Source organism: Acinonyx jubatus, chromosome A2, assembly GCF_027475565.1.
Source record: "Acinonyx jubatus isolate Ajub_Pintada_27869175 chromosome A2, VMU_Ajub_asm_v1.0, whole genome shotgun sequence".
NCBI classification, from domain to species: Eukaryota; Metazoa; Chordata; class Mammalia; order Carnivora; family Felidae; genus Acinonyx; species Acinonyx jubatus.
Window position 1 is genome coordinate 71,455,182 of NC_069383.1, and position 19,476 is coordinate 71,474,657.

A 19,476-nucleotide genomic window follows, 5' to 3' on the forward strand; every position below is an offset into this window, starting at 1 on the left:
ATGATGGCTGTACTTAGAACTGGATAACTAAAAATGTAATTATGCAACTATATCATACTTGAAGTTAATAATCATTAAGTTTGTGAAATAGTTCTCATGATTTATGAAATGATTTTTGAAAAAAAAATTTTAAGCTTTATTAACAACCATCCACTGCCATTATTAACTTAATCCTTAATCTATCCTATATAATCACATCCTCCTGGAATATTTATTGTCTCTTAAGAATACTTCCCAATGGCCATAAAACCTGCACTTTTGACAAACTCAGTAAAGAATGAAGATTAGCTTAATTTTACACTGGTTTCTAGACATAATTACAGTAGAGAATAGATATCTACTTGCCATAACTGTTATTTTTTGAGTAGATGTTAGAAATAATTCAAGAAAGTCTCCAGTGAGAGACTCAGAACATTGTTGAGCTAGAAATAAAGAGACCAAGGTCAACAATGACCTCCATATTATCAAATCAAGTGGTCATTTCTGTAATATCACTTTATGCAGACTCTCAGAAGCATCTGACAGGTTTACAGTCAATTCTTCTTGAAATACTTCTTCTGTAGGCTGTTCCACCATCTCCTAGTTTTTCTCCTACCCAGCTAGCTGCTCTTTCTCAGACTCTTCTATTGGTCTCTCCTCCCTACCTAATCCCTGAATGTCACAAGGCCGAAGGGCCCCATAGTTCATTTCTCTACACCCATTTCCCCAATATTCTTATCAAGTACCATGGACTTAAGTATAGTTAGATGCTGATGACTCCCAAATCTAACTTCAGCTCTTGTCTCCATAAGTTCTTTTATCCAACTGCCTCCTCAACAAGTCCATTTGAATGTTAATTGGCATCAAACAGAATTCATGACTTTCTACTACAAATCAGTCTTCCTTGTAAACACAAATGACACCACTGTTCTCCCAGTTGTTCATCATTCTCTTTTCCTCACACTCTATATCAATCCATCAGCAGGACCAATTCTAAAACAGAGCCCAACTCAGTTCACTTCTCACCTGTGGTTATATGACCTACAGACCTCTGTTTCTTTAAGAATGAAAAGAAATTGGTTACAGATGCTGACAAAAATAGCATTTATACACATGGAAAGACTGACCGAAAGTGTATACAGGGAACCAGCAAAGATGATTGCTTTAGAAGGACCTTACATGCAATCACAGAAGAGAATTAAGAGCCTGAGAGAAAAGGGTAAAAGAAGCTATGACAGAGTAAAGAGTCCATTTAGAAGCAACTGCACTCCATAAATCTATACTACCTCATCAACCTTTACCATTTGTGTGACTGAATCTTCCATTACGAGAAAAAGAATAATATGGGGAAAAAATAAACGTTTGGCAAACATATTTGTTTTTATTTCAGTAGCATCTTCAAATAATAGGTGCTATGGAAAATGGAGTATGAATTTAAAAACTAAAAAAGAGAGACATATGAACAGTTATTAAATTACTACATACTGTACAGAGATCCTTATATTGCAGCTTTTGGAATTTTGTATCTGTGTTTCCTGAACATAGTTCCACATAACCAAGAACAACTTGAAACACAGTATTATGAATGGCTTGAGTGAAGTGCATGTGAAGTTGATCCATTGCTGTCTATGGAAAGAAAAAAACATATAACATAATTTCATGTTATTAAAATAAATAAATTTCAATGGATGTGAAAAACATAAGAAAAAAATCTTTACCAATTATAAATTAGGCACAAAGATCACTGTTTTTCATAAAATTATAATTGTACTGTTGATTATTTGCAAATAACCCTTCAAGTAACCATAACATCATATTCCTAAAGATAAGATGAATCATGAACACTGCTCTGTTGCTTTGTGTTTATGACTGGTACCCATCCTGCTCTTTCTTAGACATGTCAGGCATAATCACACCTTTGGATTTGCTTTGCCATCATTCCCTTATATTGTTCAGGATGCTTCTCAATGGTCACCTTCTCAAAGAACCATTTCTTGATCATCCTGTATAAATCAGTACTTGACTCTATTGACTTACGCTGATATCTATTTCTTTATAGCACTTGTTACAGCCAACATCCTGCTTCCCTCACTAAAAGACACATGAGGGCTCATACAGAGGTGCCTGGAGCAATGCACACCGTAGGTACTAATAAATATTTAACAAGTAAAAGAATTAGCCTAATGGGGGAAATTAGACGTTATGATCATATTTTTAAGGGTCTTTAAATATGTCTCTCAAAATTACCAAGCATCTACATTCTTGTAATTTTTCCTAGGTAGCCTAAGACACACAAATTAACTAACTACAGTAAACAACCAAATTTCTTTATCCAGATTTTAAAATGTAAACAGAGTTTAAATGGTTGGGTAAATTCTTAGATCTCCTTCTAAGACAGGAGATCATTTAAGGGAAGAAAACATTTACATCTATCATATTTAGCTATTTTTTAGATAAATGTATAATCCTATACATGGAGATGGTACAATTAACTTTCAAACAATGACACCCTTTGCAAATTTTTCAAGGAAGCCCTTGAACAGTAAGAGTATGTAAAGCCATGCACCATGAGGGTAAGTGAGAACAATCGGAGAATAAAAGAATTATTTGAAAAATCTGATAAATGAGGGGCACCTGGGTGGCTCAATCAATTAAACCTCTGACTCTTGATTTTGGCTCAGGTCATGATCTCACAGTGTGTGGGATCAAGCCCTGCATCGGGCTCTGTGCTTGAGATTCTTTCTCTCCCTCTCTCTCTCTGCCCCTCCCCCACATATACTCTCACACACTCTCTCTCAAAATAAATAAATAAGCATTAAAAAAAGAGAAAAATCCAATAAATGAAATGGACCTATTTTACAGGTAAACATACACAGTACACAAAAGTTGACATACCACTTTGAGGGAAACATGCTGGCCCATCTAGGAACCATGAATCTCAATCAGGACCAAGAGCTGAGGTACAAGACTACACATCCTCTCCAAATGAATTATCTTATAATACACTTTTTTAAAAAAAACCTACATAAAATTGTGAAAATATTAAACCTGACACAACACTTCATAGTTCAAAACAAACCTCTGTAACGTTACACTCCATACACTCTGAGCCTATGTGAACCTATGTTAATATGGCATAAAAATTTACTTTGTTAAATGAAACTTTTTAAGGACACTCTACATTAGTAAATATATTCAGCATTCATAAAGATCAACAGATTCCCAATTAATAAAAAGTAAATATTCTTTCAAAACTAACCTGTGTTTTTCCAAGAAGTCGATAAGCTTGCTGAACCTTGGTGTAATGGTTAATGTCAAAATTCTTGCAGATTTTGGAAAGAGCTACATCCAACTGCTCCTATGGAATTAAAAGAGAAGGCAAGAGGCAGTTAAGGAATTATGTTTTCAAGGCAATGAGAAGAAAGTATTTAATTTCTCACTTTTAATTAATATCTAAAGACATTTACTATCCTACTAGATTTAATAGTCAAAAACAAATTTAGGTATTTTTTTTACTGTTTTTTATTTTTGAGAGAGAGAGAGAGGCAGAGCACGAGCAGGGGAGGGGCAGAGAGAGAGGGAGACACAGAATCTGAAACAGGCTCCAGGCTCTGAGCTGTCAGCATAGAGCCTGACACGGGGCTCAAACTCCCGAACCATGAGATCAGGACCTGAGCTGAAGTCGGAGGCTCAACTGACTGAGTCACCCAGACACTCCTAAGATGTTCTTTTTAATTTTTTTAATGTTTATTTATTTTTGAGAGAGACAGAGCGCAAGCAGGGGAGGGACAGAGAGGGAGACACAGAACCCAAAGCAGGCTCCAGACTCTGAGCTGTCAGCACAGAGCCCAAAACGGAGCTCTAACTCACAAATTGCAGGATCATGATCTGAGCCGAAGTCCGACGCGCAACTGACTGAGCCACCCAGGTGCCGCTACTAAGATGTTACTAATATGTGAGTATCTAAAAACCCATGCTTAGTGTTTCAAGGGACACCAAATCAGTATAATAGTAACTAAAGGAATCTTATTTTTATTTGTACTTTATGTTTCCTCAAGCAATTGCTAAAATCTTACAATTGTATGAACTGACTTTGTAAGACTAATAAAAAATAATAAAAGTCCTTCTATATAATCACTAAAAAGTAATTCTCAACAAAACTACATTGACCTTCTAAGCACATACCTCAAGGTATATCTAAATGCATGAACTTTGTTTAAGGATTTCTATTTCAATGATTTCATTGTAACATAATGATTCTCTACATAAGTACAGAATAATATTATATATTGTGAGTGAAGAAATACTGAGCTTTCAAAAGAAAGTCCTCAATATTCAAGAGATTATTTACTTAAAAGCATTACCTTTATGTTTATCAAACTGTCATTCTTATAATTAGTAAATGATTGGAGTTATGATAAAAAAAAAAAAAAACTACCTTCAAAAAAGGTCATTTGAATGTCCAGCCTCAATTTTTATAAGCACTCTCATCAGGAAAACAGTAAAATAAAATATCAGAAAAAAATAAGTCTAATTACATTTATTTAAACGAATACGCTGTTTTGCAATGACTGCCAAAGACAGCAATGAACTCTGAATAAATGCAGGAAGAAAAGCAAGACTTCATGCTCACAAGGACATATCTTTTCCTTTCCATTTCTACATTTTTGATGAACTGTATGAAATATCAGAAGGCTTAGGAATTCAGGAGGATTCATCAGCCAATAATTATTCTTACGTAACTTAGCTCACTGAACTAAAAAAGTTAATAAAAAAATAATTAATACATGGTAAATATTTTGTCTATAATTTACATGAAAACCTATCTATAACTAACAGTTTGGGGATCTTTCCAGATATGGTGTTTTCAAATACAAAATACCATTTTCAGATCCCAAAACTCCAAAAGCATTATTGAGTTTACAAGAAGACTAACATTAACTTGACCATGCACAGATATTCCAAACAAAAAACAATAAACAAAGTGTTGTGATCTAGAACACTGGTAATAACACAAAAGTCAAAACATAAGATTCATATGTACTATTCAAAAACCTCTGAAAAGAAAAAAAACATTATAACTTATGATATAATCCTTCTTACCTCAATTTGTTCTAAAGTATCTTGAAGCTTTGAATTCAATTCACTATTAAATAAAACAGAGTTAGATGTTACTGTCTATCTTTAAAAGAGACAAACTAAGTGCTAAATATATACTAGCTGAATAAATAATTCATAAATTCACAAATAAATGGTAAGAGAACTAAGTTATGCTGATTCTACAGACAGTACAATAAAGCAAGGAAAATAAAAGGGTAATAATTAGAAAAGAATAAAAGAGTCATTACTAGCAGCAATAGAATTGTATAGGGAGACACTCCTAAATAATCTGTAGATAAAACTAAGAACTTAAGAAATTCACAGCTGATAGCAAGTTTTAAAGATTAAAAAGTATAATATCGATAAAAAGTAAAATTTCAAACGTAAAATCAATTTCTATATATTAGGAACAAAGAATTAGATAATGAAAAATTTTAAAATACCATTTCAAAAAACCAAATATCTCAGAATAAATCTAACAAAACATATCCAATACAAAACTGTGCTAAAGTAAAGAAGATGTAAATACCTGAAGATATATACCATGTAAAAAAAACTATAACCTTTGATATAGTTATCAGTTCTCACCAAAATGATCTAGAATACCTGAAATTTTAATCAAAACTCCAGCAGGTTCTTCTTTATGTATGTATATGGAAACTGGCAAGCTGCTTCTAAAATTTATGCGGAAACTCAAATGGTTAAAAATAGTCAGGAATCAGCAACATGCAGAAGAATGAAACTAGACCACTTTCTTACACCATTCACAAAAATAAACTCAAAATGGATAAAGGACCTGAATGTGAGACAGGAAACCATCAAAACACTAGAGGAGAAAGCAGGAAAAGACCTCTCTGACCTCAGCCACAGCAATTTCTTACTTGACACATCCCCAAAGGCAAGGGAATTAAAAGCAAAAATGAACTACTGGGACCTCATGAAGATAAAAAGCTTCTGCACAGCAAAGGGAACAATCAACAAAACTAAAAGGCAACTGACGGAATGGGAAAAGATATTTGCAAATGACATATCGGACAAAGGGCTAGTATCCAAAATCTATAAAGAGCTCACCAAACTCCACACCCGAAAAACAAATAATCCAGTGAAGAAATGGGCAGAAAACATGAATAGACACTTCTCTAAAGAAGACACCTGGATAGCCAACAGGCACATGAAAAGATGCTCAACATCGCTCCTCGTCAGGGCAAGACAAATTAAAACCACACTCAGATATCACCTCACGCCAGTCAGAGTGGCCAAAATGAACAAATCAGGAGACTATAGATGCTGGAGAGGAGGTGGAGAAATGGGAACCGTCTTGCACTGTTGGTGGGAATGCAAACTGGTACAGCCACTCTGGAAAACAGTGTGGAGGTTCCTCAAAAAATTAAACATAGACCTACCCTATGACCCAGCAGTAGCACTGCTAGGAATTTACCCAAGGGATACAGGAGTACTGATGCATAGGGGCACGTGTATCCCAATGTTTATAGCAGCACTCTCAACAATAGCTAAATTGTGGAAAGAGCCGAAATGTCCATCAACTGATAAATGGATAAAGAAATTGTGGCTTATATACACAATGGAGTACTACATGGCAATGAGAAAGAATGAACTATGGCCCTTTGTAGCAACGTGGATGGAACTGGAGAGTGTGATGCTAAGTGAAATAAGCCATACAGAGAAAGACAGATACCATATGTTTTCACTCTTATGTGGATCCTGAGAAACTTAACAGAAACCCATGGGGGAGGGGAAGGAGAAAAAAAAAAGAGGTTAGAGTGGGAGAGAGCCAAAGCTTAAGAGACTCTTAAAAAACTGAGAACAAACTCAGGGTTGATGGGGGGTGGGAGGGAGGGGAGGGTAGGTGATGGGCATTGAAGAGAGCATCTTTTGGGATGAGCACTGGGTGTTGTATGGAAACCAATTTGACAATAAATTTCATATATTAAAAAAAAAGGAGTATCTTGAAGAACAATGTTGGAAGGCATATACTAAAATGTGTAAAGGTTATAAAGTCACAGCAGTAAGAGTGTGTTACAAACAGAAGAACATAAGGGGCAAAAGGCTTGAACAGATACATGACAAAGGAGATGACTGGCCAATAAACACATAATAGGCACTTCAAGTAGGCATTCAGGAAATGCAAATTAAAGCTCCAATAACACTCCATAATAAACAACCAGAATGGCTAAAAACATTTTTAAAATATTAAAAGGCGACATCAACAAATGTTGGCCAGGATGCAGAACAAACGGAACACTCAGTTCAATGTTGGAGGAATGGAAAATTGATACAACTTCTTTGAAAAAATATAACATCTACCAAAACTCAACACACACTTACATTCCGGGAGTCCTAGATACATATCTTACAGGAATGCATACATAACCCTTGCAGCATTACTTGTAACAAGTAAAACTTAAAGCAACACAATTGTCCATAAACAATTAAATGGATAAAGTGTGATATCTTTATATGATGAAATACTATAGCAATGAAAATGCTATCACATGAATCTCAAAGACGTATTAGACAAAAGAAGTCCACTATATAGAAGTCACTATATGATTCCATTTATATCTATATGAAGTTCAAAACAGGCAAAACTAAATTTAATGACAGAAGCTAGAATTGTGGTTACCTTGAGAGAATAATGACTGGGATTAGGCAAGAAGGTAGTTTCTGGGGTAACAGTTCCTATGACATAATTACATAACTATGTTTACTTTGTAAGAATTTATCTAGTTATACACGTAGGTTATGTGACTGAATATGATTTTGAATATGATTTTTCCCTTTAATTCCTCCTAAGTCAGTTAAAAAAACTAAAAACCAGAAGTGAAATTATTTGAATTATCTCATTATTAAAAAGGATCTGTGATATCTAACAAAATAAATACAATCATAGAGAAAGTATTTTAACAAAGAAAATTAAGGCAAACTAAAATAAAATAGAGCAAGTGAAAGGTATAATTTAGTACACAAAAATTATACAAGGTATCTTTTCTGAATTTTTTTTAATGTTTATCTATTTTTGAGACACAGAGAAAGCATTAGCAGGCGAGGGGCAGAGAGAGAGTGGGAGACAGAATTTGAAGCAGACTCCAGGCTCCGACCAGTCAGCACAGAGCTGTCAGCACAGAGCCCAAAGGTGGGGCTCGAACTCACAAACCGTGAAATCATGACCTGAACCGAAGTCAGACACTACTTAACCAACTGAGCCACCCAGGTGCCCATATACAAGGTATTGTTTTACAATTGTTAATCTCTTCATAAACTTGACTCTCAAAGTCTTACCAGCCAAAACAAATAGGGAGAGTCCAAGTATACAATTTGGTGTCCATAATATCAAAAATACTCAAGGGAAAACCAAAACCAAAAAACCCAAACAGAAGTTACTTTTGTTGGCATTTAAGTTCTGAGAGAAAATTTTACCAGAGTCCTTATAAAGGGAACAATGACCTTTTATCTCCTAAGGCACAACACTCTTCCTAATAGCCTTACAGAATACATAATAATGGATTCATGGATTCCATGCATTCACTTCTTACCAAGCCTTTTAATGCAAGCTGAGAAAATAACACCAGCGCGGTTATTTATATGTAGATACAGATATAGATACATAGATATAAAGCACTTTGTCAGAATAGTAAAACCCGTAACACAAGTACCCATTTTTGATGGTCTCAGGGATAAATGTTTAAACATACAGAGAAATTAGACAATTTTCTACAAATATTATTTATCATAAGCACACTTTTGATTAAAGTCAAGAATTGGAGATTACTTTAGTAAAACCTGCAAAATGAGCAAAACTATACACTTTGACAATCAACAGTGTAGGACTGTTAAGGTCTTTAACAAGGATTTATGCCTGAAAAATACCCATACACAGCCACAGACATATTCAAAGGGATATTTGTAGGCAAGACTGAGATTTTCCTTTAAAAAAAAAAAAAAAAAAAAGATTCTGGGACAATCTCTGTCCAAAGAACAATGAATGAAAGAATGAATGAATGAATGAAAGAAAATGAGACTTAAAGGCCCCAAAATAACACACTAAAAATGACAGTCATTATAAGTACCTTGGCACTTAGAAAGAATTAAAGTTTCTCAGCAATACCACCCCACCTCCCACCCCCGGCCAAGTCAGTATCTTCTCAAGTTGTACTTTGGAACATATTTGAAACATACATTCTTGAGTACATTCCTCAAGTTGTTCTTTCTCCTATGTTCTCTGTCTTTTGATTTATATCATCTTTTGATTTATATCATCACCACCCATTCAATCCAAGCTGGAAATCTCCATGTCATCTTTAATTCTTCCTTTGCTTCCTATGTGACTGATAATCAAATCCTGCCAATTCTACCATTTCAGTATTTCTCATATCCCTCTATGCTTCTCTTTTCTCAATTATGTGCCCGAACTCAAGAACTATCACCTTTTGCTTGAATTACCTTAATAGTTTCCCAACGAATCTCTGCACACGATACCCACACCCACTCTTCAAGCCATCATCCATTTATTTGACAAACACCATCAACCTACTGCATACCAAACATTATACAACATCCTCCCAAAAGCTCTCAGGGATAGCTTGAGCAGGGGTCTTAATTTCAGATTGGATTTGGGCAGTATTCTGTTTGATCTGGCAGACACAATTTTTCAAATAGCTTATACATGAAAGGCTTCAGACAAGGCCTGACCACTCCTGTGGGCAGGACCATTTCTTGCTATCTTACTCACATCTGGCAGCTTCATGTTACCAACCTGAATCTGCAGCTCCTAATTAAAGTAGAATTCACGTTAATCCATGGAGGTTCTCCATTAAACCAAAGATAAAGCCCCAAACTGATATAGCATGTAAGATTCTGAACAATGACATGAAAAATTAAGTTCCCCGTCACTTTTTAATGCCTACATTTCAGGGACCTGGACTACGTGCAATTCCCCTAATAACCCCCAGACTTTCACACCCTCTGTTCTACTTGTATGTAACGTTCATGAGAAATAGAACATACCTTCTCTTCTTCTCACTCACAAATGTCCATCTGTCTTTCCAGGCCCATCCAAATGTCATCTTTTCCAGGAAGTCTTCCCCTGCTGACTGTTCCCCTCAGTTTCATAATACTCTGTTTCCAACATACCGAATTATAGAAGGGAATATCTGTGACTGTCTCCCTTAGCAAAGACTGTGGCTTATTCTCCAGGAATCTCCAGGACTAACTAAACTCATAGCCTGGCTCACTGCTGAGTCAAATTTGCAATTCAAACATAGTGAAATTTTCCCAACATTCCTTTAGCCCCTATTTTCTATCTCAATAAATAAAACTACAGAGATAGAAAAAGAGAAGGGAAAATGTTTTAGAAGAAAAAGAACTGCACTAAAGTCTGGGTCTACGGGTGCCTTAGGAAGAGGAAAAGAGAAATAAGCAGAACTAAAGCAGTTCTACTCCTCTATCATACAGGGCTCAGAAGTTCACCTATGGCTGAAGATAGAGACACAGATACAGAGAGGCAAGAATACCTGGAATCGTAAGTAGGTTAGAGCTGGTAAACATATTCTTATAGGGAGTATTTTGAGTTTGGGAGAAAAAGAAATATATCTAAACTCATTCATAGGTGAGAGTAATGATTTCAACTCCTCAACTGAAAAAAATGGACTTTAGTATTTATGAAATCATCATAAATCTGGATGCTTTTAGTGCTTCTATTACTTATGGTTAAAATGACTCTATATCCTATGTATTAAGAGTTAATGTGAACATGGTAATGTAAATAGTATGTATAAGACTTTAAATAGAAAATCTTTAAATCAAACATTTTGGCTTTAAAATGTTTTCAGAATCTACAACTGCATTTTGACAACAATTTATTATTAATTGAAAACACATACATAAAAAGTAGGTGATTAAGGAGTGTATATATTAACCGTGCAGCCTTCAAGACCTTTAGCCATCATTTATAAATATGAATTCGTGCCATTTCAGTCAATTAATGAAAGTATGCTAAAAGGATCTATTCATAAACATTTGGATAAATAAAAGCTACATTATGGTAAAAGAAATTACCAATTCTAAGATAGAAGGCTAAAAGCTATTAAAGGCTATTTGCAAGCTGAATAGAATAAATCAAAGAACTTGAGGGGGCATTTTTAACATCACTACAGAAGATATTAAACATAACATATTCATAAATAACTACCTAACATTGTTCTTTTAAACAGCTGATCTACAATATACACACTCAAAGAACAAGTCCTGGAAAGGCTGCATATAAATCAAAATTGTGTACAAGATTGACCACACAAGAGACAACATGGTACAGAGGTAGTTAGCATCTTAATTATCTTTCCCTGGTCTGTTATTAATGAGCCATGATTTAAGTCAAGTCTCTTAATATCCCTGGGCATCAGTTTCCTATATAAAAGTGTGCTATATCTAAAGGGTTGCTTCCTGCTCTAAAGTTTTAAGATTATATGCGAAATACCAGTTACCCAATTACTACATCTTTGTGTATGATTCAGTAGAGTGCTAAAACTTTAAAATGAGCTTGAGTAAAATTTATACTTCCAAGCTTACACTATGTGTCCATGGACCCTGGATATTTCAGGTATTTAGATCAGAGATCTATTCCAGTGGTTTCAATTTACTCATAGCTGGCAGAGAGTTTATTAACATACTGCAGAGAAAACCTGACTTTCCAACACTTTGAAGCTAAACCAACAATGGTGAGATACCAGGAAATTTCCACGTGGTCCTTCAAACCATGAACAGATTGTTAAAAGAATTAAGATCACTTTGAATCTACCCAGATCTCTGTCCTCACTCTGCTCAGAAATCTGAGTCCACTACTAAGAATACTACAGATATTCAAAACATCTCTAAACTTTATGAATTATAATTCTTGAGCAGAGATCAGGCCCAGGAGCCAAATCTAGCCAATAGCCTGTTTCTAAATAAAGTTTCACTGGAAAACAGACACATGAACTTGTTTACATACCATCTATGGCTACTTTCAGACCACAAGGGCAGAGGTGAACAGTTGCAAACTGAAACCTTACTGCCTAACAAAGCTTAAACTATTATCTGGCTCCTTAAAGACAAAGCTTGCCTACCCTGTGCTAAAGTTCAGCAGACCTTTCAGCTGGTCAATTAATCAAAGTTAAAATGGGAATATTTGTATGTTGTGTGTATGTATGTTTACATGTATGTTGAACGTTTTAACAAAAATTGTATAACTGCAATTCATTTACCCACTTCTGATTTAGAGCCAAAATCTTTTCTCTTGAGCAGAGTTTTAACTTCTTAGTCTTACATGAGCCAAATCACAAATAAATTGTCCATAATTTCAAGTTTCAATTTCTCTACGATGAGGAAGAATTTAAAGACAAATGTGGAACAATCCAAATGCCAAATCACATTTAGTTACCTTATATCCCCCAACTTTTATGAGTTGTCTCATCCAAAACAAATTCAAAAGGAAACATATTTTTAACAATATGTTTTGTTTTCCAATGCATTTAACTTACTTTCAAAAACTTTTTTCCTTAGTTTATTTTACTTAAGCAACATAAATACGATAACGGATAACAAATACAACCGGTAGAAACAGGTTTGGGAAAAAAATACAATTAACTCAGCTACTGGGGCAGATTTAAAAAAATCATCCTCCTAGCCATGAGCGTCCGCTATATATAACAGTTAGCACACTACTAGATGGTATAATGTAGTAGTAATTATTTTTTTTTTAATTTTTTTAAACGTTTATTTATTTTTGAGACAGAGCATGAACAGGGGAGGGTCAGAGAGAGGGAGACACAGAATCTGAAACAGGCTCCAGGCTCTGAGCTGTCAGCACAGAGCCCGACTCGGGGCTCAAACTCACAGACCGCGAGATCATGACCTGAGCCGAAGTCGGCCGCTTAACCGACTGAGCCACCCAGGCGCCCCAATGTAGTAGTGGTTACGAGCAACAGGTTCTGCATTCCAAGACACCAAAGTTTAAATCCTGGCTCTGTCACTTATTTTACAAAGCACCAATTTCCTCACCTATAAAATAGAGACAATAATAATACCTTTGTGGAATATTTTGTCAACACCAAGGAAGAAAAAGTATGGGAAATGATTAGTACAGTGCTTGACACATACAAAAGTCCAAACAATGTTTAAATATTATCACAACCACCATTACTATCACCGTTACCATGATTCAATTTTTAAAAGCTAAAAAATAAAGCTTTAGTAAGAAAACCTTATACAAATCTAATTTAGAATTACTCTACAGTCAATGCTGTCAAAGCTGACAGTGCCTAGCTTCTACTCACACTCTTACAGATGTCAATATTTCCATTCTTGCAGGGGTATAAGAAAGTAAGCCATTCACAGCATGAACATTTCTGATGGTCTTTTGTTTATGTACTCTGTGTTCTTAACTGGCATATTATCCCACAGTCCTGTCCGTTAACTGCCGGTTATTATAAGCTCCTAGAGAACAAACACATTTCAAAAGCTCCTGGTAAAACAAGTAACGTAGCAACTTAAATAATACGTCCTTCTTGTCTCATCATGTAGAAGTAAAGTGTCCGACACAGATGACTTTTCTAGACAACTGGTAAAATTTGGAACACCAAATAAAAAGAAAAATCCTTAAAATGTCTAAAAAAAGAAAAAAGACACTATTTATAAGAATGAGAACAGCATCTGACCTTGTCCTACAAACAGAAGGCCGATGGACAACTGAGCAATGTGTTCCATTTTGTAAGAAAAAAATAACTTTTCTTTCAATCATGGGTATGGACTAAGTTAACATCTCTTCAAAATCTGAAGATGTATTGCCCATGTATCCCATATCAAAACAAACAAACAAAAAAATCTTAAAGAGGTAACTGTAACAAAACTGTAACAAAACAAGACAAAGGAAAACATGTAAAAAAGGAAATATTACAGTTGAGTAGGACCTAAAAAAGGTGAAAAATGTTCAACAAATAAAAAAAAACCACCAATGGATTTTTATTTTCACATAGAGACAAAAAATGACTTTTTAAATAAATCCAAACACTCTACTTAGTTCTGCACATAATAATATTTATATAATCATAATACAAGAAATACAATTTCTATTAGGTTCATTTTTTTAGAAGTAACCTACCGAGAAAACACAGAAGATTTAATTATAGCTGCAAAAAGAATATAAATTTTACAAACTTGATGAAATAAAAATAACTGTTTCACTAACAAAACCTGGAAGATAGAGAAGAGGAGTAGAAGGAAGTATACCAAATTCTTATATTTTAATGGAATTTTAATATGAGTAAACAGAGAATCAACAACTATCTACAATGATGAATCATGAAAAAGATACTTTGACACAGTATTTTAAATTACAATGAAATCTACTGGGAAAAAAAACTAATAAGCTGTGAAAGTAGTTTACTCCAGGGAGTAGGAAAAAGAATGGTGGGTAGGGCAGAAAGAAACAGTTCACCTTTTGTTTAAGACACTTTTGTTTAAATTTTTTTTTTGACATTTATTTATTTTTGAGAGACAGAGAGACAGAGAGACAGAGCACAAGGTGGAGAGGGGCAGAGAGTGAGGGAGGCACAGAATCTAAAGCAGGTTCCAGACTCTGAGCTGTCAGCAAAGAGCTGGATGCAGGGCTCGAACCCAGGAACCATGAGATCATGACACGAGCCGAAGTCAGACACTTAACCGACTGAGCCACCCATGTGCTCCTAAGACACTTTTGTTTAAATATTATGTTTTGCTATTAGATTTACTTTATATTTTTTCAAAATGACGCAGCATGGGGGAGGGAGACAGAGGAAAATTAAATAAAAAGATAAGGAGTACAGGCAATATGAGAATAGCATGCTATGGATTATTCGGCCCAAGCTGACCGAACAACTAGTACTCCAGATCTACTCATGGGTCTCACTAGCTGGCCTGATGATCTAGCAGAAATACTCACTGTTCAAATGCCACCCCAGCCAGAACTCCTATGTTCCCCTTGCTTGAACCTAAACAGAGACAGAGCATGACGTCTTGCTAGAAAGGAATGAAGGGCAACACGGGAAGCATAGTCCCTACAGTACCACTGTACTTGTACCCAAAAGCTGTGTTCGTTATTTTATGATTTATTTAAAGGAGTTCTACAACCGAAAATTTTCATTCAACTGCCAAGTTCATATTCTGAGGGGGAGGGGGGAAGGGTATTCCAAAGATTTTGAGAAATTAAATACATGTGCCTATGCTACAGTACTCAACAAAGATACTCTAGTTCTGATGGTATACAAACTTTTCAGTGCATAATCCAGAATGCTCTCAGATTCCCTCAAGTAGTTTCATTCAAATGAAACAAAAAAAAACTAAAGCAGTTTTGACTTTTAAAAACAACTTTTCTTGAAACTAATTTAGACAAATTTCAAGTGAAAAAGAAGTTAAATGCTTCATTCGCAGACACACTTAAACACATTCTGATTTCCATTCCCAGTAAATCCCAACTATATGATTCTGTCGATCAACTCAAGAAATGTCAAGTAATGTAAAAATGTTCCTGTCAGTTATAAAAGTGAACACAACTGGTGCTATAGTATCTTTTATTAAAGATGCTGAAACATACCGTATCTAAAGGAAAATACAAGGTACTGAAGGGGTACACGTTTTCTTCCAGTTTTCAATCTACTGGGTACATTGTATTACTTGGTACTGTGTGTATTAAACTACACAGTCATATAACCTGAGACAATATAGTGAAGGGCTCTTTATGCAGAAGCAAATACATGTTCTTCCTGCTTTCAGAATCATAAGAGTTAGCCCTCAGTTGCCCTATGTAATCTACTCCTAAGATCACAGGGTCTCTGCCATCTACCAAAAACCTTATTTCCAATAAAAGAGCAATGTGACTAGCAAAAAAAAAAAAAGAGGAACATACACTCCACCTCCAAAAAATTAAGAAGTGGACAAACAGGTACATTGTGCATATGAACTTGCTTAAAATATATTTTTAAAAAAATTACACCAGAGTCCAGAAATGCTCTGCATCACAGGTGGTTCTCTTCTGGACACTTCTAAAGAGAAGATACTTCATGATTCTCTAGTTATCAACAGAAATGAAAATAAATTTAAATATTAAAGAAAATGAGAGTATAAATAGTCAGAAACTAGTTACTGATTTTTCACTCGGATTCACTCAGGTACAAGCAAAGATTAAATCTTGCCTTTGGTTAAATTCCACATCTCCAGGTAAATTAAATGAATTTTGAAAGTGTTGATCAATCATGTCTGAACAATCCTAATGAGAGAGCTCAAGAACAGGTTCAGTATTGTATTTAGAAGACCAGAGGAGAGGCGCCTGGGTGGCTCAGTTGGTTGAGTGTCCAACTGTGGCTCAGGTCATGATCTCATGGTTTGTGGGTTCAAGTCCCACATCGGGCTCCCTGCTGTCAGTGCAGAGCCTGCTTTAGATCCTCCGTCCCCATCTCTCTCTGCCCCTCCTGTGCTTGCACTCTCTCTCTCTCTCTCCAAACTAAAAAAAGAAATTAAGAAAATAAAAAATAAAATAAAAATACCAGAGGAAAAAGAAAAACAGATAGGAAAATAAATGCACAGAATAAAAAGCATGCATCTAATTAATAAAAGGAAGTTAGAATAAAATTCCTTTCATTTTTGTGGACTCAACCTGACCCACACATCTACTAACACTGTCACTATATCCCATATCACACTATCTACCAGAAGTGAACAAACTTCTCATGCTCTCCCAACTAGGAACAAAAGTGTAAAAAACAAGAGGTAAAGGGAAAAGGGGACTGGGTTGAGCAGGATGAATGGTGGCTAGCAAAACAAACGGCACTGGTGTGTGGGAAGAGGAATTCTGGTGGAGCGGCTGCCATGACTACCAAAGAATTCTAACTAATAGCTAAGCTCTCTGAGCCACCCTTGACATTGTCACTAAATCACTAAGATAAAAACACAGCTCTTAACAGATTTCCTGGGAAGCCTAAGGTAAAATTAATTCCTTAGGACATTTTAAGACATTTTTGCATGTATTTTTACCTATTTTAAGAGAGTAAGACAAACTTTTATTATTATTACATGCACAATTCACATGCGTAAACACAGCATGCTTCTTATATAAGGTACTCCCTAAAATAAAATAATTATTACTTTAAATCACCATTCTAGATCTTTTCAATTCCAACCTTTTACCAGGTTGGATAACTATATTCACACCTCCTCCATATATCACTACATACCTTAATGAGAAAGAACTTAGAAGCCACTTCATGCTAACTTTAAAAAGCCCAAATAAAAATTTATTTAAAAAACATTTTGTATAGTTAACTCTCATCAAGTAAGAAAATTACTTTAGCACAGCTAAAATTTTTCATTATTGAAGAAAACAAAGTGCCAACACATGTCACCTGCTACCTCAATTTCCTGCGACCAAGTTTCCTATTATAATAGATGGTGACCTTTTTAAAGTCTACTCTAATACCTACAACGCCTTCACACATTATGTTCTCTATTTTATTTTCAACCTCTCACTTTCCCATAGATTTTCAGATATTCAGCTTTCCCCCCTCAATTACACATCTCCCTTCTTTATAAAATTTCCTCATCCTATACTTCTGCTTCAAGCAAACTGTCCCAACAAAGTCAGCTATGATTTCTTTGTTGCTATAAATCCAATAGATAGATATTTTCAATCCTCATTTTGCTTGTTATCTCTGCAACAAAGATTTCACCATTATACTCAGAATGTACTATCTACAACCCTCATACCTTGTCTTAGCTAACTCCTATGCCCCTCCTTCAGGCCCCCCTTAGTCTTGACCTCTAAGGAGAGTTCGATCTCAATGCTTCCCCTGTAAGTTCCACTCCCATCTCCCTAAGGCCTCATCCCACTATGCCTTCTTCAGTCCTTCGGCCTTATCCTGATTACATTATGTGTAATTCATCACTATTCAGCCAATTCCAAAGCAAAGCACCTGGCATATAATAAACAGTAATGTATAACCATCTGAATTATGTTCACCCAATCATACATAAGTGCTCTCACTATAACTGATCACCACAAAACAAACTAAATGTGTGCTATGCTCTTCAGGACCCAGAAAGCCTTGTTAGAAATTGTCAAATACATGCAACATATCAGAGCTAACTCTCTAATCACTCAATTTAAATTTTAAAAATCTAAATAACATAATCAAAGTTTTTAATAGTGACAGTTAATCAGTGTCACAATGGATAAAAACAAAATATCACTGGAACTACCTAACTATGCATTTCCTAATCAAATAAAAAGTGTTGCTTCAGTATGCACGATACTAAAGAAAAAAAAATACCATAAATATTTAAATAGCATCTCTTGCAGGGAAATTGCTAGCTTCTTTCCCACATCCTGCAGAGACCTATGATGTGGGAGTATATTAAAAGAAAAAATTTAATTAAAGCTATATTAATGTTTTCATCTACCATAATCCTTTTATTTTTCAGATACTAACAATCAACATCTACAACATCAATGCATCATGTTCAATGACGGCCAGAATTTCCATACAGGTGAGACTGAGGGGCTGTATATTCTAGGACAGGTATGAATTTAATTTGAAACTGGGTTTGCTTGGCAAGCACACTATTTTACTTACAGTGTATGTTTATTTGTGATGGTTTTAGAGGAATGATGGAAACTACACCTGGGGATTGAGCCTCCCCAAGGGACTGCCACCAGCAATGCAAAACCTTCATTTTAAGCAGACCAAAAACCCATTAATAAAGCAGAACTAATAACAAAGGCTGCAGTGGCCATGTTAACATTGTACATTTTATAAATAACTAAAGATGTAACACCTTAAATACATAATCACTTAAATATGACAAAGATGGTTATTACATAAAATTAAAACACACTTAAGTTTTCCAAAATAATTCTTATCAGGATGAGCCAAACACTTGAACCATCTGGATCTGAAAAACAAACTGTGGTAACACTCTCAATATTTATAAGCTGGGCAAAGTTAAGTAGGAAAAATTCCCAAGAGATTCAAGAGAAACGTAAACAGATACATTATTCTTCTCTACTACTCCATATACTGGAAATAATATATGTATATACACACACACACACACACACACATATATATATATGTATATATATATATATATATATATATATATATATATATATATATATATAAAAGAGTTTGAATGAAGTGACAAGAAAGGCTAGGATTAAAAAGTATCTGATCTTTCCCACCTTAAGAATTATTATTTATAATTTCATCGTACTGCCCATTTATGAACAAGAATGTTAAAACAGAACATACCACTTAATGTTAATTTTCAATGTTTGTTAACATTCTATGTTACACAGCTAGCTCCTATGTTAAA

At 34.9% G+C, this 19,476-nt stretch overlaps 1 protein-coding gene across 3 annotated transcripts in view; it reads right to left on the minus strand.

The window, feature by feature from the left end:
- VPS50 (VPS50 subunit of EARP/GARPII complex) overlaps positions 1-19,476 on the minus strand; it is a 130,417-nt gene that overhangs the window by 82,199 nt on the left and 28,742 nt on the right. For all 3 annotated transcript variants that reach the window (XR_008296834.1, XM_053218452.1, XM_015066526.3), the window contains 3 exons: positions 5,083-5,125; positions 3,239-3,337; positions 1,465-1,605 (listed from right to left, as the gene is read on the minus strand). Coding sequence is in view for 2 of the 3 variants with exons in the window: in XM_053218452.1 (XP_053074427.1) it covers positions 1,465-1,605; positions 3,239-3,337; positions 5,083-5,125 (283 nt within the window). In the remaining variant the exon portion in view is untranslated. The remainder of the gene's footprint in view (positions 1-1,464; positions 1,606-3,238; positions 3,338-5,082; positions 5,126-19,476) is intronic.